This window comes from Lithobates pipiens, unplaced genomic scaffold, assembly GCF_037356315.1.
Source record: "Lithobates pipiens isolate NorthernLeopardFrog02 unplaced genomic scaffold, aLitPip1_a1.2 Scaffold_8, whole genome shotgun sequence".
Lineage (NCBI taxonomy): Eukaryota > Metazoa > Chordata > Amphibia > Anura > Ranidae > Lithobates > Lithobates pipiens.
In genome coordinates, this window is record NW_027507903.1 from 669,294,467 (window position 1) to 669,315,926 (window position 21,460).

The 21,460-nt window shown below is 47.0% G+C and overlaps 1 protein-coding gene across 1 annotated transcript in view; it reads left to right on the top strand.

Moving 5' to 3' along the window:
• Positions 1 to 21,460, top strand: part of LOC143961937 (uncharacterized) — a 124,172-nt gene that overhangs the window by 39,478 nt on the left and 63,234 nt on the right. The window contains exons 3-5 of the mRNA XM_077471270.1: positions 10,978 to 11,079; positions 12,908 to 12,949; positions 18,131 to 18,172. Of these exons, the coding sequence (XP_077327396.1) occupies positions 10,978 to 11,079; positions 12,908 to 12,949; positions 18,131 to 18,172 (186 nt within the window). The remainder of the gene's footprint in view (positions 1 to 10,977; positions 11,080 to 12,907; positions 12,950 to 18,130; positions 18,173 to 21,460) is intronic.

Below are 21,460 nucleotides of genomic sequence, written 5' to 3' on the forward strand. Positions count from 1 at the left end.
ACTTGTATTATTTAATTTACATTTTATTTATGTTTGTGTGCATATATGCAATTTCACTGGCAATCACTAAAAAAGTTTTAATAATATTTTGTAATCCTTCATAGAAGAAGTTTAAATGGTTTTCATATAAGAATATGAATACGTAGAGTATCAATGTTGTGGATGTGTTCAATAAAGGTCGCAATAGGAAGAGGGTGGTGCCTATAAGCCTGAGGCTTTTTGTTAGAGTTATACACTGCTCCTCCTCTCCATTTCAGTTTTTTTGCCTTTTTAATCTGAGCCCATGTAGAGTGTCATTTGACTTTAGAAAAAGCACATACGTGCAAAACGCGTTGTCATGGTGACACTCTGGTGTGCGTTCCATCCCAAACCACCCATAGCAGCCTCTCTCCGGCTCTACCCAACCTCTGGCATGGCTCTGTGAAATATATTACATCTACAGACACTGTGAATTCATATAGAAAAATATTATCTGATGAAATTGCTAAATATATTTTCAATACATGTATAGACTCATATTAATACACCAACTATACAAAGAGTAATAATGATAATGTTAAATTAACAGAAGCCAGCCTTGGATTACATTATGGGACAGATGGACCTCGGGTTATTATATTACACTATGTTTCTCCAATTCTTCATTGAGACCATTCAAGATTAAAAATCCAAAAGGTTTCCCCCCTTGCATAACAGGGAATACCTTTCATTATCAGTTAGGGTACTATCTGAAATGCACTCAGTGGAAAAGTCCTATAGACCAGTGGTCGTCAACCCTGTCCTCAGGGCCCACTAACAGGTTTTATGTATTACCTTGGGGAGATGCAAACTAGAATACTGCAACCACTGAGCTGCAAAAGATATCACCTGTGATGTATTTCAGTTATCTTGCAAACCTGGCCTGTTAGTGGGCCCTGAGGACAGGGTCGATGGCCACTGCTATAGACATCTGTAACCTTTGTTGTGACACAAAAGAAAATGCTAAGGCACCCTGTGCTTATCACACCCCCCTTAATAAACCTCCAATGTTCTCAAACCTGTTTTTGCAGTGTATGTATAGTGTGACCTATGTACAAAAGATTGCAAAGACAGCCCTGAATGTACACCACATATTTAGATGAACACGTTATGAACTGCTTGCTGGTAAAGGCTTTGCCAAGCCTTGTTGGAAAAAATGGAACTACCCTGAGATAAATTGGCAGGTTAGGCAACCCCTTGTATGGCATTGGAAAATCCCAGTCCTCTGATCAAAGTAGTATTTGATATCCATGGATCTGACTGACTTAGATATTCCAGGCATACTTCCCAGCGCACCCCCCCTCCCCCCCCCCCCCCCGGCTATGAGTCCAATAGCTGAAGTCTTCGGTATTCCACTTTCATAAGTGGGCATGTAGCCTCCACATTGCTATCTTGTGATGGGACCTGGGGCAACAGCTGTCTATGATATATGATTTACTACTGCAGAACCAACCAATCAGGAGTGTTTTTATACAATATAGAATTTCCAACAGAGGCCAGTGTGTTCTAATTTTAGATGTGACTCCAGTGCTTCATCAATGAATTTGTGTTTACAGTATTGGGACTCCTATGAACTGAATATTTTACCCCAACTGTGCACTGCATATCTTCTGAACTAATTGTATCAACAGTGTGGGGGCATAGCACAAGTTCTAAGCACTTACACAGAGACTACTTGATGTTTTTATTCTTTCTACCCCCTCCAAGGGTTTTTCTCTAGCACAGGGGTAGGGAACCTCGGCACAGCTACAAATCCCATCATGCCTCGGCCTCTAGGAGTCATTACTGTGATTGTTAGGGTCTTGCAATGTCTCATGGGACTTGTAGTTTCAAAACAGCTGAAGACCCGAGGTTCCCTACCCCTGCTCTAGCAGCTATGGACTTTTTTGGTGAAGAAATTCCTTGGCCCTTGTTTTTCCATTTTGGCGCCTGATCCCTTTGTTGTGTCTTTCACATCTATGTTTGTCCTCAGGGAACTGTGATGAAGAAGGTGCATATAGCAATTTGTGTGATCTTGATGTATTGAGAAAGGAGAATGCCAAAGCCAATGGTGAGCTGTTACTATAACAAGGTACAACCTTCTGTCCTATTCAAGGTCCTACTCCATCGGAGGACACAAACCTCCATTTAGGACATTTACTTTTTACTAACCAAATATTTTGTAGTCTTGGTTCTATAAATCTTGCAACTATTAAGAAGTGCTGTATTTGTCTGAAGCACATAAGCCAATGAAAGAGAGCTTCTTATTGGTTCAAATATTGGTATATGAAGACCAATACCTAAATGTAATATTTATTTGATGAAGGTTATGGAGGAATATGTACAACTCAGCAGCACCTGACATGAATGTCACATTATCTCAGCACAATTGGCTAGAGATACAACATGGCATAGAGAATAGCCAACCACATTGTTTAGAATTGTGCTGGATAGTGATGGACGAACTTCCGACGGGACGTTTCGCGAACGCGAAATGCGAACGGACCCAAACGTTCGCGAAACAGAACGTTCGCCGCGGGCCCCATTGACTTCAATGGGAGGCGAACTTTGCAAACCTTCATGTCGAATTTGCGGCCACGTGGTAATTATTAGGGGGTAAAACGTAGTCCCACCATCTGGACAATGACATAATACATGTATGAGGTGAATTTGGGATCGATAACTACAAGCATTTTTATTTTATTTGGGAAATTGTTCTAACAATTCAGGACTATGGAGCTAATGAAGGCAATGGAGGAGAGGGAAGGTCAGGGACCAGGGTAGGCAAAGAAGAGGGTGCAGGAGATGATCACCAGCAGCGTGACATACCGGAATGACACATGCACCGTGATAGAGGCATCTGACAGCAGCACCGTAATACAGAGCACTGACAGCAGCACCGTGACATACAGCGCTGACAGCAGCACCGTGACATACAGCGCTGACAGCAGCACCGTGACATACAGCGCTGACAGCAGCACCGTGACATACAGCGCTGACAGCAGCACCGTGACATACAGCGCTGACAGCAGCACCGTGACATACAGCGCTGACAGCAGCACCGTGACATACAGCGCTGACAGCAGCACCGTGACATACAGCGCTGACAGCAGCACCGTAAGCAGCCCCAGGAGGAAGTCAGCACAGCACAGGGATGGTGTGATCCCCTCATAATAAGAACCCCCAGGAGGAAGTCAGCACAGCACAGGGATAGTGTGATCCCTTCATAATAAGAACCCCCAGGAGGAAGTCAGCACAGCACAGGGATATCATAAGCAGCCCCAGTAGAAATATGACACCGCTCAACCTCTTCAAAGAGGAGGGTAGGGGCATATAGTACGGTGTGCTTTTTTGGGTCAAGGAAGTGAGCCAAATGAATTAAGAAGGTCTGTGTGCTTGATTAAAAAAATAGTTTATAGACATATACATGGTCTACTGGTCACATGTGTTGAATTCCTCCGAGATCCATGCCTCATTCATTTTTAGAAATGTGAGGTAGTTAACACTGTGGTGAGCTAGGCGAGTACGCTTATCGGTCACAATCCCCCCTGCTGCGCTGAACGTCCTTTCGGACAGGACACTGGATGAGGGGCAAGCCAACAGTTCGATTGCAAATTGGGCAAGCTCTGGCCAGAGGTCAAGCCTGCCCACCCAGTAGTCTAGGGGTTCATCACTCCTCAGAGCGTCCACATCGGCCGTTAACCCAATGTAGTCGGACACCTGACGGTCTAGGCGTTCCCTGATGCTGGATCCGGATGACACCTGTCGATGGGTCGGCTGAAAGAATGACCTCATATCCGAAGTCACCAACACATCTTCAAACCGGCCTCTTCTTGCAGGCGCTGTTGGATTGGTACCCGCAAATCCTTCTCTGGGAGTGGGAATTGCTCCTCTGCCAGCGCACGCAAAAGCAGAATGCAGCATTTCTCGAAGCAAGGCCTGGAAGTGCTGCATTCTGACAGCCCTCTGCGACGGCGGTAACATTTCCGCCATTTTGTGTTTGTACCGGGGGTCTAAGTACGTTGCCACCCAGTACTGGTCCTTGACCCTCATGCTTTTTATACGGGGGTCCCTATTAAAACACTGGAGCATGAAGGCCCCCATTTGCACTAAAGTGGAAGCGGTGTGGTGGCCTGGCTCCTGCTCATCATCCAGGATAATGTCGTCCTCTTCATTCTCCTCTCCCCATCCACGCACAACAGGGATCCCAGAAAGGTTTAAAGCATGCTCTTCTTGCTCCTGCTCATCCGCCCCGGCACCATCCTCCTCTGACTCCTCATCAGACTCCTGTTGTTGACTTGTCTCAGATAGAGTAGCCCCCCCTGGGAATTCATCCAGCATTGCGACTTCCTCATCTTCCCGCTCCTGCTCCTCCACAGCCTGATCAATGACACGACGCAATGCACGCTCCAGAAAGAAGGCATAAGGTACCATGTCACTGATGGCGCCATGGCTGCGACTGACCAGTTTGGTGATCTCCTCAAATGGCCGCAGAAGTCTGCATGTGTCGCGCATGAGCAGCCACTGGCGCGGTGAAAAAAAACCCAGCTCCCCAGAACCGTTTCTTTCGCAGAGTTCATACAGGTAGACGTTAACTGCACGTTTCTGCTGGAGCAGCCTATCAAGCATATAGAAGGTTGAGTTCCATCGCGTCGGGCAATCGCAAATAAGACGTCTGACCGGCAGATGGTGTCGCCGCTGAATGTCAGCAAGGCGAGCCATGGCCGTGTAAGATCTTCTGAAATGGGCCGAGATTTTCCTTGCCTGCCGCAAGATGTCCTGGACCCCAGGGTATTTGACAAGGAATCGCTGCACGACCAAGTTTAAGACGTGTGCCATGCACGGCACGTGCGTGATTTTGCCCTGTTTCAATGCGCTAAGCAGATTGGCACCGTTGTCACACACCACTTTACCAACTGTCAAATTGAGCGGTGTTAGCCACTCATCTGCCTGTGAACGCAAAGCTGAAAGGAGTGCCGGGCCAGTGTGGCTCTTTGCTTCCAGGCACAACAGACGCAGCACGGCATGGCAACGTCTCACCTGGCATGTGGAATAGGTTCTGGGGAGCTTGGGCGGTGCAGTGGAAGAGACGCTAGCAGCGGAAAAGGAGGAGGCAGCTGAGGAGGAGAGGGAGGAGGATGGAGTAGGAGGAGGAGAAGAAGAGTCAGGCCTGCATGCAATCCGTGGCGGTAAAACCAAATCTACACGGGTGCCACGGGTTACATGCTTGACGGCCGTCAGAAGGTTCACCCAGTGGGCAGTAAAACTGATATACCTTCCCTGCCCGTGTTTGCTAGACCACGTGTCTGTGGTCAGATGTATCTTGGCACCGACACTGTGTGCCAGAGATACATTCACTTGCCGCTGAACATGGCCATATAGCTCTGGGATGCCCTTCTCTGAGAAATACTTCCTTCCTGGGACCTTCCATTGTGGTGTTCCAATGGCCACAAATTTGCGAAAGGCCTCCGAGTCCACCAGTTTATATGGCAGTAGTTGGCGGGCTATGAGTTCTGACAAGCCAGCCGCCAACCGTTGGGCAAGAGGGTTATCCGGCATCATCATTTTTTTACGCTCAAACATTAGGCCCACGGAAGCCTGCCTTTTTGCAGAAAAATGTGAGCTTGGCGTGATGGAAGGTGGAGTGGAGGACAATTGTGAGGAGAGAGGAGAAGGAGAAGTAGAAGACGAGGCTGGACGGTGAGAGCCTGCAGTGTGGCTTTGTGTGTTCCGTTGCTCCCACTGGGCTCGGTGATGGCTGCTCATGTGCCTTCTTAAGGCGGTCGTCCCTAGGTGAGTATTGGGCTTACCGCGACTAACGCGTTGACTGCAAAGATTGCAGATGGCAACGCTATTGTCAGCAGCGGACACGTTAAAAAAAGCCCACACTGCGGAGCCATGTGCCGGTGTCCTGGGAGCGCCAGATGTGACCGTACATGGTCGATGACTCGCTCCTGATACATTTGCAGTCTGCTTTGTCCCTGCTGTGCAATGTAAGTCATTGCTGCTTCTCCTCCCTATCTGCTGGTCCATATCTCCCTCTGAACTCCCCTCCTCTTCCTCTCTTGTGGGCACCCACGTGACATCACTAGACACGTCATCATCAACGTCACCTTCCCCACCGCTATAAGTAGAGATCTCGGAGTAGGCAGCAACACCGGGGACCAACCTCCTCCTTGGGCTGATCTGGGTACTGGCGTCAGACTGCTGAGTAGCGCTTGTTGCTACCTCCTCTTCCTGATCCAATACCAAGAGTGGCTGCGCATCAGAAATGTCCTCTTGATATGGATCGGAAAATAATTCCAGTGACTCAAGCGGAAGGTATGTGGTGGTGGTGGTGGTGGTGGTGTTGTTGGTGGTAGTGTCTTTGGGGGTGCACATAGCAGAGAGTGAAGAAGAGGGTGCAGATCGAGAGGATGAGGAGGGTGCAGAAGAGTAAGGCTGAGCGAGCCACTCAACCAAGTCTGGTGCATCCTTTAAAGTAATTGAACGCACCTTCTGCAACTTCCCACTTTGGCTCAAGCCTGTTGCTCCTGCCCTACCCCTACCACCCCTGCGGAAGGGCCTGCCTCTTCCTCTGCATGTCATTTTTTAAATGACCCTGTGACAAAACTCTTAGTCCCTATACCGCTGAAGGACTGCTGCAGTATAGGTGAGCGGTCAGCAGTGGTGCACGTCAACCCTATCTATTGTGGACCTATAGCGGTCCTTACAGAACAGCAGACTGTACCGCACTCAAGCCTATGTACCGTAGCACCCTATACCAAGTTACCAGTCCTTATAAGAACTTTTGTGGAACAAGCAGGTTGTGTGTTAGTGATTAGCAGACTGTACGTCAGTCCCTATACCGCTGAAGGACTGCTGCAGTATAGGGCAGCGGTCAGCAGTGGTGCACGTCAACCCTATCTATTGTGGACCGATAGCGGTCCTTACAGAACAGCAGACTGTACCGCACTCAAGCCTATGTACCGTAGCACCCTATACCAAGTTACCAGTCCTTATAAGAACTTTTGTGGAACAAGCAGGTTGTGTGTTAGTGATTAGCAGACTGTACGTCAGTCCCTATACCGCTGAAGGACTGCTGCAGTATAGGTGAGCGGTCAGCAGTGGTGCACGTCAACCCTATCTATTGTGGACCGATAGCGGTCCTTACAGAACAGCAGACTGTACCGCACTCAAGCCTATGTACCGTAGCACCCTATACCAAGTTACCAGTCCTTATAAGAACTTTTGTGGACCAAGCAGGTTGTGTATTAGTGTTTAGCAGACTGTACGTCAGTCCCTATACCGCTGAAGGACTGCTGCAGTATAGGGCAGCGGTCAGCAGTGGTGCACGTCAACCCTATCTATTGTGGACCGATAGCGGTCCTTACAGAACAGCAGACTGTACCGCACTCAAGCCTATGTACCGTAGCACCCTATACCAAGTTACCAGTCCTTATAAGAACTTTTGTGGAACAAGCAGGTTGTGTGTTAGTGATTAGCAGACTGTACGTCAGTCCCTATACCGCTGAAGGACTGCTGCAGTATAGGTGAGCGGTCAGCAGTGGTGCACGTCAACCCTATCTATTGTGGACCTATAGCGGTCCTTACAGAACAGCAGACTGTACCGCACTCAAGCCTATGTACCGTAGCACCCTATACCAAGTTACCAGTCCTTATAAGAACTTTTGTGGACCAAGCAGGTTGTGTATTAGTGTTTAGCAGACTGTACGTCAGTCCCTATACCGCTGAAGGACTGCTGCAGTATAGGGCAGCGGTCAGCAGTGGTGCACGTCAACCCTATCTATTGTGGACCGATAGCGGTCCTTACAGAACAGCAGACTGTACCGCACTCAAGCCTATGTACCGTAGCACCCTATACCAAGTTACCAGTCCTTATAAGAACTTTTGTGGAACAAGCAGGTTGTGTGTTAGTGATTAGCAGACTGTACGTCAGTCCCTATACCGCTGAAGGACTGCTGCAGTATAGGGCAGCGGTCAGCAGTGGTGCACGTCAACCCTATCTATTGTGGACCGATAGCGGTCCTTACAGAACAGCAGACTGTACCGCACTCAAGCCTATGTACCGTAGCACCCTATACCAAGTTACCAGTCCTTATAAGAACTTTTGTGGAACAAGCAGGTTGTGTGTTAGTGATTAGCAGACTGTACGTCAGTCCCTATACCGCTGAAGGACTGCTGCAGTATAGGTGAGCGGTCAGCAGTGGTGCACGTCAACCCTATCTATTGTGGACCTATAGCGGTCCTTACAGAACAGCAGACTGTACCGCACTCAAGCCTATGTACCGTAGCACCCTATACCAAGTTACCAGTCCTTATAAGAACTTTTGTGGACCAAGCAGGTTGTGTATTAGTGTTTAGCAGACTGTACGTCAGTCCCTATACCGCTGAAGGACTGCTGCAGTATAGGGCAGCGGTCAGCAGTGGTGCACGTCAACCCTATCTATTGTGGACCGATAGCGGTCCTTACAGAACAGCAGACTGTACCGCACTCAAGCCTATGTACCGTAGCACCCTATACCAAGTTACCAGTCCTTATAAGAACTTTTGTGGAACAAGCAGGTTGTGTGTTAGTGATTAGCAGACTGTACGTCAGTCCCTATACCGCTGAAGGACTGCTGCAGTATAGGGCAGCGGTCAGCAGTGGTGCACGTCAACCCTATCTATTGTGGACCGATAGCGGTCCTTACAGAACAGCAGACTGTACCGCACTCAAGCCTATGTACCGTAGCACCCTATACCAAGTTACCAGTCCTTATAAGAACTTTTGTGGAACAAGCAGGTTGTGTGTTAGTGATTAGCAGACTGTACGTCAGTCCCTATACCGCTGAAGGACTGCTGCAGTATAGGTGAGCGGTCAGCAGTGGTGCACGTCAACCCTATCTATTGTGGACCTATAGCGGTCCTTACAGAACAGCAGACTGTACCGCACTCAAGCCTATGTACCGTAGCACCCTATACCAAGTTACCAGTCCTTATAAGAACTTTTGTGGACCAAGCAGGTTGTGTATTAGTGTTTAGCAGACTGTACGTCAGTCCCTATACCGCTGAAGGACTGCTGCAGTATAGGGCAGCGGTCAGCAGTGGTGCACGTCAACCCTATCTATTGTGGACCGATAGCGGTCCTTACAGAACAGCAGACTGTACCGCACTCAAGCCTATGTACCGTAGCACCCTATACCAAGTTACCAGTCCTTATAAGAACTTTTGTGGAACAAGCAGGTTGTGTGTTAGTGATTAGCAGACTGTACGTCAGTCCCTATACCGCTGAAGGACTGCTGCAGTATAGGGCAGCGGTCAGCAGTGGTGCACGTCAACCCTATCTATTGTGGACCGATAGCGGTCCTTACAGAACAGCAGACTGTACCGCACTCAAGCCTATGTACCGTAGCACCCTATACCAAGTTACCAGTCCTTATAAGAACTTTTGTGGACCAAGCAGGTTGTGTATTAGTGTTTAGCAGACTGTACGTCAGTCCCTATACCGCTGAAGGACTGCTGCAGTATAGGGCAGCGGTCAGCAGTGGTGCACGTCAACCCTATCTATTGTGGACCTATAGCGGTCCTTACAGAACAGCAGACTGTACCGCACTCAAGCCTATGTACCGTAGCACCCTATACCAAGTTACCAGTCCTTATAAGAACTTTTGTGGACCAAGCAGGTTGTGTATTAGTGTTTAGCAGACTGTACGTCAGTCCCTATACCGCTGAAGGACTGCTGCAGTATAGGGCAGCGGTCAGCAGTGGTGCACGTCAACCCTATCTATTGTGGACCGATAGCGGTCCTTACAGAACAGCAGACTGTACCGCACTCAAGCCTATGTACCGTAGCACCCTATACCAAGTTACCAGTCCTTATAAGAACTTTTGTGGAACAAGCAGGTTGTGTGTTAGTGATTAGCAGACTGTACGTCAGTCCCTATACCGCTGAAGGACTGCTGCAGTATAGGGCAGCGGTCAGCAGTGGTGCACGTCAACCCTATCTATTGTGGACCGATAGCGGTCCTTACAGAACAGCAGACTGTACCGCACTCAAGCCTATGTACCGTAGCACCCTATACCAAGTTACCAGTCCTTATAAGAACTTTTGTGGAACAAGTGAGTTGTGAATGTTTAGCAGACTGCAGCAGAAGGGCAGCAGTCAAGTATAATATCCTTTCTATATTTGGAAGAAAGAATATTATACATGTACAAGCCTATTACTGTACCACTGATACCAGTCCTGAAAAGAACCTTTGTGGAACTAATAATAACAGCAAGTCTTTAAAATTACCCTCACTGCCTGACAACACTGCTTCCTTCCTGTCCCTATACAAATTGGCAAAAAAAGAGAACGATTAGTGGTTACTGGAACAGCTCTTTTGTGGACCTTGATAGTAACAGCTAATGATGATGATGATGATGATGATGATGAAAGACTAATCTGGCTGTCCCTGTAGCATACACCGTCCTTTCCCTTTCTCTAAACTAACAAAAGACACTCAGGCTGCTGCAAGAATCAGCAGCACAGCAAACCTATCAACACCTAACACCTATACCAGTCCTGAAAAGAACTTTTGTGTACCAAATAGCTAGTGGTTTATCTCTCCCTACTCCACACAGGAACCTGTCCCTATCGTAACAGAAGAAAGAATGTAAAATGGCCACCGGATCGGGTGTATTTATAGGTTAGGGGGAATGTACAAGTGTCCATGTGCTGTCATGTCTCAATTGGCTGTCCTGTATCACATGATAAACGTGTCACCAAAGGTTAAAGTTCTTGTATACATTAAACACGTAAGTCCGCCGCGGCGAACGACGGAAAAAGGCGTTCGAACGTGCGGACCGCGAATGTCGGAAATTCGCCGCGAAACGACCGCCGGGCGAACCGTTCGGCCATCACTAGTGCTGGAATGGCATTGTGTATGGATGGGGAGTTTCTATACACAGTTGATGGCTACAGGCTTGTTCACAATTGTCTGTCTATAATTATTTCAGCTGCCAAGAATACAAAAATCCGGCTTATGCTGATCCTCATGGCCTTTCTTATCTTCCTGTTCCTTGTTCAAGTTGTCTTCATAAGTATCTTGTTCACCTTCTGTGAGTATTACAGCTACAGTCTTAAACTTTACTAATAAAGACAATTGAGAATGGTTTACTATTAGAATTTTTCATTTGCAGCCCCTTTTGACCTCAGGTTGGCATAGCATGAGCTTACAATACATGGCCAACAGTCTCTGGGCTCCTGATCATCACACCTATATGAGCTTGTTGGACATCCCATCCCAAAATCATGACTGCTAAAAAGGAGTTGTCCCACTTTGCAAGAGATTCCACTCTTCTAGGAAGGCTTTCCACAAGATTTTGGAGGATGTCTGTGGGAATTTGTTGCCATTTATGAGGTCAGGTCCTGATGATGGATGGGAAGACCTGGCTCCCAGTTTCAACTCATCCCAAAGGTGTTCAGTAGGGTTGAGGTTAGACATGTGCAAAGGGAAAAAATTTGTTTAGTTTTGTTTCGTTTTAATTCGTTAATTCATTAATTTCATTTAGTTATATTCGTTAACTTCCTTAAATTCGTTTTCGGATTTCGTTTAGTTTTCTACCGAATTCGAAAAATCGGCCACATTCGAAAATATTTCAACCAAATTCAAAAATATTTCTACCGGATTTGAAATGAATTCAACATGATTCAAAATGATTTCAACCGCATTCGAAATGATTTCAACCGCATTCGAAATTATTTCAACATGATTCGATATTATTTCAATCGCATTCGAAATGATTTCAACGTGATTCGATATTATTTCAACCGCATTCGAAATTATTTCAACCGCATTCGAAATGATTTCAACATGATTTGTTATTATTTCAACCGCATTCAAAATGATTTCATCACGATTCGATATTATTTCAATCGCGTTCGAAATGATTTCAACATGATTTGATATTATTTCAACTGCATTCGAAATGATTTCATCATGATTCGAAATGATTTCAACATGATTCGACATTATTTCAACCGCATTCGAAATGATTTCAACCGCATTCGAAATGATTTCATCCGCATTCTAAAATATTTTGTGACCCGACTTTAGGGCCATGTATCTCGGGGTCACTTGGTGCTAGAAACTCCAAATTTGGATATGTTGTAGTGCTAGTACTATTGTGTTTGTATACCAAATTTGGGTTTCTAGCTATAAGTGACCCTGAGATATGTGGCCCCAAAATCGGGTCGCAAAATATCATTCTCTGCTGCAGAAAAGTACTTGACATATTGCCTATATCTATTGGACTATAAGATTTACTTTGAGCTGACCTTTTGTTTCATTAGATCTTTAAAGAACTACCGAATTCATTCAAATTCATTCGTTATATTTCTTTTGTATTCGTTGTTATTCGTTATTATTTTATTCGGATATTCGGATGCATCCGAATGTCCGAAAGATGCAAAATCCGGCCGAATTTCGATTCGTTACGAAGCGAATTGCACAAGCCTAGTTGAGGTCAGAGAACTGTAAATGACGCTCAAGTTCCTCTACACCCAACTGGTCAACTCATGTCTTTATGGAGCTGATTTTAAACACAGAGATGCAGTATTGCTGGAACCATAAAGGTCCTTCACCAAACTGTTACCACAGTCTATGTTCACTGTAGCTTTTTGAACCTTTCACTGGAAAAACTTGAATTCCATAATTTAGTATTGAACTAGATGGCGCATATGGATCAGTGCAAATTCTCTGACCACAAATGTAATTGGGAATTAGAAATGGTCTTAAATTGAAGAAATTTGAACATTGGAAATATATTTATTATTTATAAGTTTAATTTCACCTGAATCCAAATTTTAGAGGTGACAAGACATGTTTGCTTATGTACATTCTCTGTCATTGGATAACATTTCCTATATTTGTTTTATCCTGCCCAGATAAGAACATGGCCGAGGAGCAGTCACATCTGAAGGAAATTGGTAGGGGAAGAAGAAGCTTGTATTGCTGTCTGCCAACCAGGGCCAGGACAAGGGGTGGGCAGGAGGGATGGCTGTCCTAGGCACTGTGGTATCATGTGAGGTGTAGGGGCAGCACAAGGAGATTGAGATGAGGGGATTTGTGTTGGGAGGGGGAATTTGGGGGTCCGCAGAAGGTAAGAGTTGTTCTAGGAGGGAAAATTTGAGGAGGTGGGCATGGGCGTCCGCAGAACTTTTTTTAGGGGGGGGCACCATTTTAGGGTCACTCAAGCACAGCCCCTTTTCAACAATGTCATTATCACATTATCATGGTCAGAGTCTGCAGACAGAGTACAGTCCTTAGGATAAATAATGGATAATGGCTAACAGGCCCTCTTACCAGACCCAGTGAGACTACAGCAGTGATCCCTCCGGCTGGATGATAGCTCACTCTTGGTTCCCCCCGGGGCGACTCTGGTCAGTAGTTTAGTATGTCATTACCCTGGTAGTGGCTCAGCCTTTCTCTCCCTGGTGGCGCTGGGCAGTGTGGCTCTCTCTCTGGTGGCGCTGGGCAGTGTGGCTCTCTCTATGGCTTCCACCCAGCAGACTCCTCATTCTTTGTCCTGTAGCACTCTCTCCCTCAGTTATTTTTCCAGGCTGCAGTCTCTCAATCTCTCTCTTGATAGAGCTGTAGCCTCCTCCCTGTGGGAAATGGGGCCGCCAATCTTTAGGACTACATGTCTCATGATGCTCTCCTCTCCTAGTCTCCTTCGATTGGCCGTCAGTTATGGCCAATAGGGAAGGAGCGGGCAGCAAGCTGAGCGGGGAACCTGGTGAGAGTCGCCATGTCTTCTCCTGGACAGGAGAAAGGAGGGAAGAGTGGAGGAAACCTCTGACGGCCTGCAGCTCGCCTGTCAAAACTCCGCAGAGTTCTCGTCTGCACTGAGCAGGGAAAAGAGCCAAAGTCCTACAACACTGATGGGGGGGCTTGACAGCACCTTGATGGTGTCACACCTATGGCAGGTGGCACCCAGGTGAGGACTGCCTGCACCCCGATAGCGACTCAACTGTGCTGAATTTAAGTTTCGATCCCCGATTCCAGGGGGGGGGCACTTGACCCCCCTTGCCCCTACCTACGGACACCCATGGAGGTGGGCTGGGAGTGGTGATTTGGCGGGCAGTTGTGCTAGAAAATGTAATATGGTAGGAGGTAGGGAATTTGTGCTAGGAGTGCAAAAATAAATTTGGATTTTGTGCTAGGATGGATGATTGGGGAGGGGATTTTGTGCTGGAGGGGGGATTTGGAGTGGGGGGGTATTTGTGGTTGGAGGGGAAATTTGAGAGGTACAGGATTTGTGTGAGGAAAGGGGAATGGAAGGGGGATTTTCGGGGGGGGGGGGGGGGCATCAGGGTGTGTGGTTTGGTGGAGACATGTAGGCTGAGGCCGTGTTTTATTTTTTATCCACCTGGGCTGGTTGGGAGTAGCTGTAATCCTTTTCTCTTTATATTTACTAACCCCCTGGATTGGTATTGGGACATGCCTGCCCCCCATGTTCTGGGACACAGGGACATGCCCTTACCTCTACTTTGAGCATCACCAAAAAACAATCAAATGGGTCACACCAAGCAAGTCAAGATTTAAAATTTCGATCACCCATGAAATGGCGCCAAACTACGGAACCTAAAAATTCCTATGGGTGACAGATTAAAAGCCTAAAGGTTTAGAGTTAAACATGAGCTCTGGTGCTAGAATTATTGCTCACACTCCAAAGTTTGCAGCGATACTGCACATGTACAGAGTAATCACTGTTTACATGTGCGTGCGGGACCTACACTATATTACCAAAAGTATTGGGACACCTGCCTTTATACGCACATGAACTTTTATGGTATCCCAGTCTTAGTCTGTAGGGATCAATATTGGGTTGGCCCACCCTTTGCAGCTATAACAGCTTCAACTCTTCTGGGAAGGCTGTCCACAAGGTTTAGGAGTGTGTCTATGGTAATGTTTGACCATCCTTCCAGAAGTGCCTTCGTGAGGTCAGGCACTAATGTTGGACGTTGGTACCCTGTTTCCCCCGAAAATAAGACCTAGCGTGATTGTTGGTGATTGCTGCAATATAAGCCCTACCCCCCAAATATGCCCTATCCTGTTTCCCCAAAAAAAATCCCTACCCTGAAAATAAGACCTACAAGGACTTTAACCTCCCTGGCGGTATGATTCAGTCTGGTTTTAGGTGCTAAAAGCGGTACAATTATTTTGCATTTAGCATGGAAATTTGGCTTTTTACATTGTAGTCCTGTAATTCTTAGGAATAACTCTCTTAAATCTGTTCAAACCAGAGTCTAGCACACATCCTGGGTATGATAAAGTTTATAATATAATAAATAATAATAAAAATTATTCAATAATGTAATCAAATCCTAAAACACAGAAAAAGGGACACTTTTTGGTTGCTATGGACAATCTCCAAATTCCATGCAGAAAAAACAGTATTTATAATATAAAAGTGCATGCAGGGCATTGCACAGACCACTAGGGACAAAGGGGGTGTGTAATTTTTTTATACAGTACTGTGTGTGTTTTGTGTCTTTTTACTTTTTTGAATTTGCCGCCGTTCTCCGCTCCCGTGCGCCATAACGTCAATAGGGAACGGAGCTTGCCGACATTCGGCACTGTGAATCGAGTGGAGGACGGCTCGATCCCACAGCGTGGAGGACATCGCTGGATCCAGGGGACAAGGTAAGTAACTCTCCCTGTGTCCTCCCTGCATCCAACGATGAGATCCAGAGTCTGGCTCGGGGTTACCACTCCTGTTAGTAGAATCCCAACCCGAGCCAGACTCGGGATTACCGCTAGGGGGGTTAACTAGGGTTTATTTGAGGGGTAGGTCTTATATTCCAGCCATCACCGACAATCACGCTAGGTCTTATTCTCCGGGGAAACAGGGTACCTGTTATAGCTGCAAAGGGTGGGTATATTTACAATACTTTTGACAATAAACAGTGAGGGAAAAAGTATTTGAGTCACAGCTGATTTTATGTATGTTTTTCCCACTGACAAAGAAATGATCCGTCTATAATTTTAATGGTCGGTTCATTTTAACAGCGAGAGACAGAATAACAACAAAAATATCCTGAAAAACGCATTTCAAAAAAAGTTATAAATAGATTTTTATTTTAATGAGTGAAATAATTATTTGATCCCCCTATCATTTAGAAAGATTTCTGGCTCTCAGGTAACGAGATGAGATTAGGAGCACTGTCTTAAAGGGTGACAACGGTTGGTGCGATTATTTGCAAATTGAAGAAGAACAAAATAACTGTCAATCTCCCTCTGTCTGGGGCTCCATGCAAGATCTCACCTCGTGGAATTTCAATGATCATCAGAACGGTGAGGAATCAGTTCATAACTACACGGGAGAATCTTGTCAATGATCTTGGCAGCTGGGACCATAGTCACCAAGAAAACAATTGGTAACACACTACACCGCGAAGGACTGACATTCTGCAGCCCCCACAAGATCCCCCTGCTCAAGAAAGCACATGTACAGGCCCGTCTGAAGTTTGCTATCAAACATCTAAATGATTCAAAGGACAACAGGATGAAAGTGAGGCCCGGAACGCGGAAAAGACAGAAAAGAAAAAGTATTGCAGGGCCGGGCATGACAGTGTGTTTAAGGGAGACAATGCATGGGTTAATATGAAGAGATAAGAGGGGAGGGGACAGTGAGTAAAGTCCAAGGGGGAGTGGTACTTAATAAGGAGGAGGTGGGACTGGGCTGGGGAACAGAAAGTTGTGGAGAAAGAAAGGAGGAGGCAGTTTTTCCTACCAGCCCTCCCTATATGTTTTCTGTTTTAGTTGGTTTATGTGTTTTCTTTCTTTCAGGAGCATGGCAGATGGTCGTCATGGCAGCTGTGGATTGGCGGTGTTTTGTTGGTCTTTGACGGTGGCAGTAAACATATGTGATGGAAAGGGGTGGGGGGCTCATCGGTAGTATGTGCCCCTACGGTGTATTCCAGCGAAAGGTTAGCTGGAATACTGTAATGGTTGCACTGCGGGAAGGGGGTTGTCTCCGAGCTGATTATCCACTGGAGGCCTATCATGTGGAAAAAAGTCCCACAGTGTATTGGTGGAATATGTGTTGGAGTGCCATCAAAGACCAACAGACTGGAGTTAAACAAGATGTTACGGAGGTGATATTTTGGTATATATTTGATATTGGGGTTATTTATATGGTGTGAATAATAAATAGGCTGCTATTTATACTCCAAAATTAAGGTGTGGTCTCATCATTTTAGATGGGTAAGAAATGGGGATGTTGGAGTACAAGTGGTATAGCAGTAAGAGGCAGATTGGGTACCTTTGAACTACACTGGTCAAGTGTTGTGGTCAGATGAGGCCAAAATCGAGCTCTTTGGTATCAGCTCAACTCGCCATGTTTGGAGGAGGAGGAATGCTGCCTATGACCCCAAGAACACTATCCCCACCATCAAACATGGAGGTGGAAACATTATGCTTTGGAGGTGTTTTTATGCTAAGGGCACAGCATCAAAAGGACAATGGACGGGGCCATGTACCGTCAAATCTTGGGTGAGAACCTCCTTCCCTCAGCCAGGATATTGAAAATAAGTCGTGGATGGGTATTCCAGCATGACAATGACCCAAAACACACGGCCAAGGCAACAAAGGAGTGGCTCAGGAAGAAGCACTTTAAGGTCCTGGAGTGGCCTAGACAGTCTACAGACACTTATCCCATAGAAAATATGTGGAGGGAGCTGAAGGTTCGAGTTACCAAACATCAGCCTCAAAACCTTAATGACTCAGAGAGGATTTGCAAAGAGGAGTGGGACAAAATCCCTCCTGAGATATGTGCATACTTGATGGCCAACTACAAGAAATGTCTGACCTCTGTGGTTGCCAACAAGGGTTTTGCCACCAGGTACTAAGTCTTTGTTATTATTCTGTCTCTCACTGGTAAAATAAACCTACCATTAAAATTATAGACTGATCATTTCTTTGTTAGTAGGCAAACGTACAAAAACATCAGGTAATCAAATCCTTTTTTCCCTCACTGTAGTGTATATTGCATTAGGATTGGAGTTGAAATTGACTGAATGCAAATCTCAGAGGAAAGATGGGTTTGCTGGTGTGTGTTCTCTGTCATTGGATACCATTTCCTATTCTTGTTTTATCCTGTCCAGGAGAGAACATGGCCAAGGAGCAGTCACGTCTGAGAGAAACTAGTAGGTGAAGCTTGTATTATTATCTGGCAACTTCTATAAATGATAATCCAAATATTCTAAGTATAGATGCACACTAGTATGGGAATATTATTAGCTTTGTATAAGAATTATATTAATAACAGTACATACATCCAATGAACAAACAGGTATTATTAACAATGCAAAAGTCCTGGTGGAATTGTGCACATATACCTGGGTATCTATAGTTATTAATAGAGATATCTCCAGATTAAGGATGAGCTCGGTGTTTGAGTCGAGCAGTTACAGTGGGTGTTGTGTGCCTCCTGCACAGTATACACCAGAAGCTACCCCTTATTGCTGGTGTTGTTCTGTTTCTACACCACAGGCAGCTGCAGCAGTAATTACAGTCAGTGTACTGTGTCATCTGCTCAGTGTGCACCTAAAACTACCCCAATTGATGGTTTTCCTATCTCCCTGCAGGCCATTAGTATGTCTGGAAGGCCAACAAGGAGAGGCATACAGTCACGAGCCAATAAAAGAGGGCAAGCAGGCTCTGTGTCTAGAGACAACAGTGCTGGTCATGGACGCAGTGCATCGTCATCATCACATGGCCATGGGACACGATTTTCCTTATTTTCGGCAGCTGGACGTGTTGAGCAGCATCATGCCGAAGACTTGGTAGAGCGGATGACCAAGCCCTCTTCATCCTCCTTATCCTCTCTCACCCAGGCTCAGGGTACTAGCAAAGAATCTGCCAACGCATCGTCTTCCCTCCTCTCAATGTCATCATCAGTCACTCCTTCCCTAGACCCACCATGTCCTCCTGAGGAGTCCCCCAAACAGTTTGAGCACAGTGTTGGGTACATGCTCCAGGAGGATACCCAGCGTTTTGAAGGCTCTGGTGATGATACCCAGCTAGAGGAAAGCAGTAGTGTGAGCGCAGAGAGAGGGGATGCTCAAGAAGGGCCGCAATCTGGCAGTCATGTTCCACAAGCTGCAGCATACTGCCAGGTTTGCTCCAGTGATGAAGAGGGAGGGGATGATGAGGGCACTGACTCCACGTGGGTGCCTGATAGGAGAGAGGAGGAGGAGGCACATCTCCAACGAGGCAGGATGCCCTCCAGGGGCCAGCTTAAGGGCAGCTCACCGACTGAATCATACCGCAGAGCTTTGCCTGTGCAGGGCGCTGCCTCTGCGCGTTATTCCAAAAGTTCTTTGGTGTGGGCATTTTTTGAGACGAGTGCATCAGATCGCACCGCTGCTATTTGCAACATATGTCTCAAGCGTATCTCGAGTGGCCAAAACATCAACCACTTGGGCACCACATGCTTGACCAGACATATGTTGACCTCCCATGCAGCTTGTTGGCAAGAGTACCTTAAAAACCCACACCAAAGAACAAAGCGGATCTCTCCTTGCTCCTCATCATCTGGGATCTCCAACCCCACTATACCTTCAGTCCTCTCTGAAACCTGCACTGAGAGGAATGAAGGTGTAGAATTAGGTGTGTCACAGCCAAGTACTTGCAGGCATGCTGCTAGCAGTACACCAACGTCCAATTGTAGCAGGAAAATTTCCCTGCCCCAGCTGCTGGACCATCTAAAGAAGTTCACTCCCAGCCATCCACATGCCCAGCGGTTAAATGCTAGCTTGGCTAAATTGCTAGCACTTCAACTGCTGCATTTTCAGTTGGTAGACTCGGCCCCCTTCCGTGAGTTTGTGCAATGTGCGGTTCCTCAGTGGCAGGTTCCCAAATGCCACTTTATCTCACGGAAAGGCGATTCCGGCTCTCTACCGGCATGTGGAAGGCAATGTCCATGCCTCATTGGACAGGGTGGCCAGTGGTAAGGTGCATATTACCACTGACTCATGGTCCAGCAGGCATGGACAGGGACGTTACCTGTCTTTCACGGCACATTGAGTCACTCTTCTGGCATCTGGGAAGGATGCAGGACAAAGTGCAGTAGTGTTGGAGGTTGTTTCGCCATCACGCCTCCAAAATGCTACTACTGGTTGTGACATACCTCTCTCCTCCATCCCCTCCTCTTCTTCTTCCTCCATGGCCTCTTCCTGTGCTTTGTCTTCGGAACCAGCGGTGCTCCGTAGGCCTTCAAGGGGCTACGCAAGTACGCAGGCAAAAAGATGCCATGCTGCGCTTGCGCTGGTGTGTTTGGGGGACAAGAGTCACACTGTGGCAGATATTTTGTCAGCTCTGCGGGGGCAGGCAGAGAGGTGGTTGACACCATGCCAGCTTAAGCCAGGAACGAAAATGGCACCAACCTCCTCTCCGCCCTCCGACAGTGGGGGCATGATCAGGGATGCATGCACTGGCCTGTCATCATTTGAGGAGGCCAGGAGGATGGTGAGCAGTGACAGTGCATGCATCAGTGACACTGTACCTCTTGTCCACCTGTTGGAGCATTCGCTGCATGGAATAATGGACTGGGCACTTGAGGCAGAACAGAGGCAGGAAGAGGAGGACTTCCTTGTCTCCCAAGGCTCCCTTTATCCAGACAGTGTTACTGCTGTCACACCCATCACACAGGAAGAGGACGAGGAGGAGGTTTGCGTCAGCATGGAGGTGGAGCCTGGCACTCAGCATCAGCACTCTTTTAGGGATGATTTACAGTCTCAAGAAACCCACGGACTTGTACGTGGCTGGGAGGAGGTGGCTGCGGATCATGTCGTCCTTAGTGACCCAGAGGACTCCGGACCAAATGCCTCAGCTAACCTACGCTGCATGACCTCCCTGATCCTGCAAAGCCTGCGAAAGGATCTTCGTATTCTTCGGATCAAGGAGAGGGACCATTACTGGCTGGCAACTCTCCTTGATCCACAGTACAAAGTAAGGTTGTGGACCTTATCTTGCCGTCGCAAAGGGAGCAGAGGATGAGACATCTCCGGGAGGCCTTGCAGAAAGGTCTGTGCAATGCATTCCCAGAGACTGGGAGGTTACAAACTCCTGATCCTGGGCAACGTGTTGCTGAGACTGCAGTCAGTCACAGAAGGAGCGGTGGAAAAGGTGGCCGTCTGACCGATGCGTTCAGACAATTTTTTAGTCCGCAGCCCCAAGGTATGATCGGTTCCAGCAACCATCGCCATCGTCGGATTTACATGGTGCAGGAATACCTAGGGGCAAGGTCAGACTTGGACAACTTTCCCACCGAAAATCCTCTGGCTTACTGGGTCTTGAGAATGGATCACTGGCCAGAGCTTGCACAGTATGAAGTTGAGCTACTGTCCTGCATCCATCGTTCTTTCGGAATGCACATTCAGTGCTGCTGGAGGCTTTGTAATCGTTCACAGGGTGCGCCTATCCACCGACTC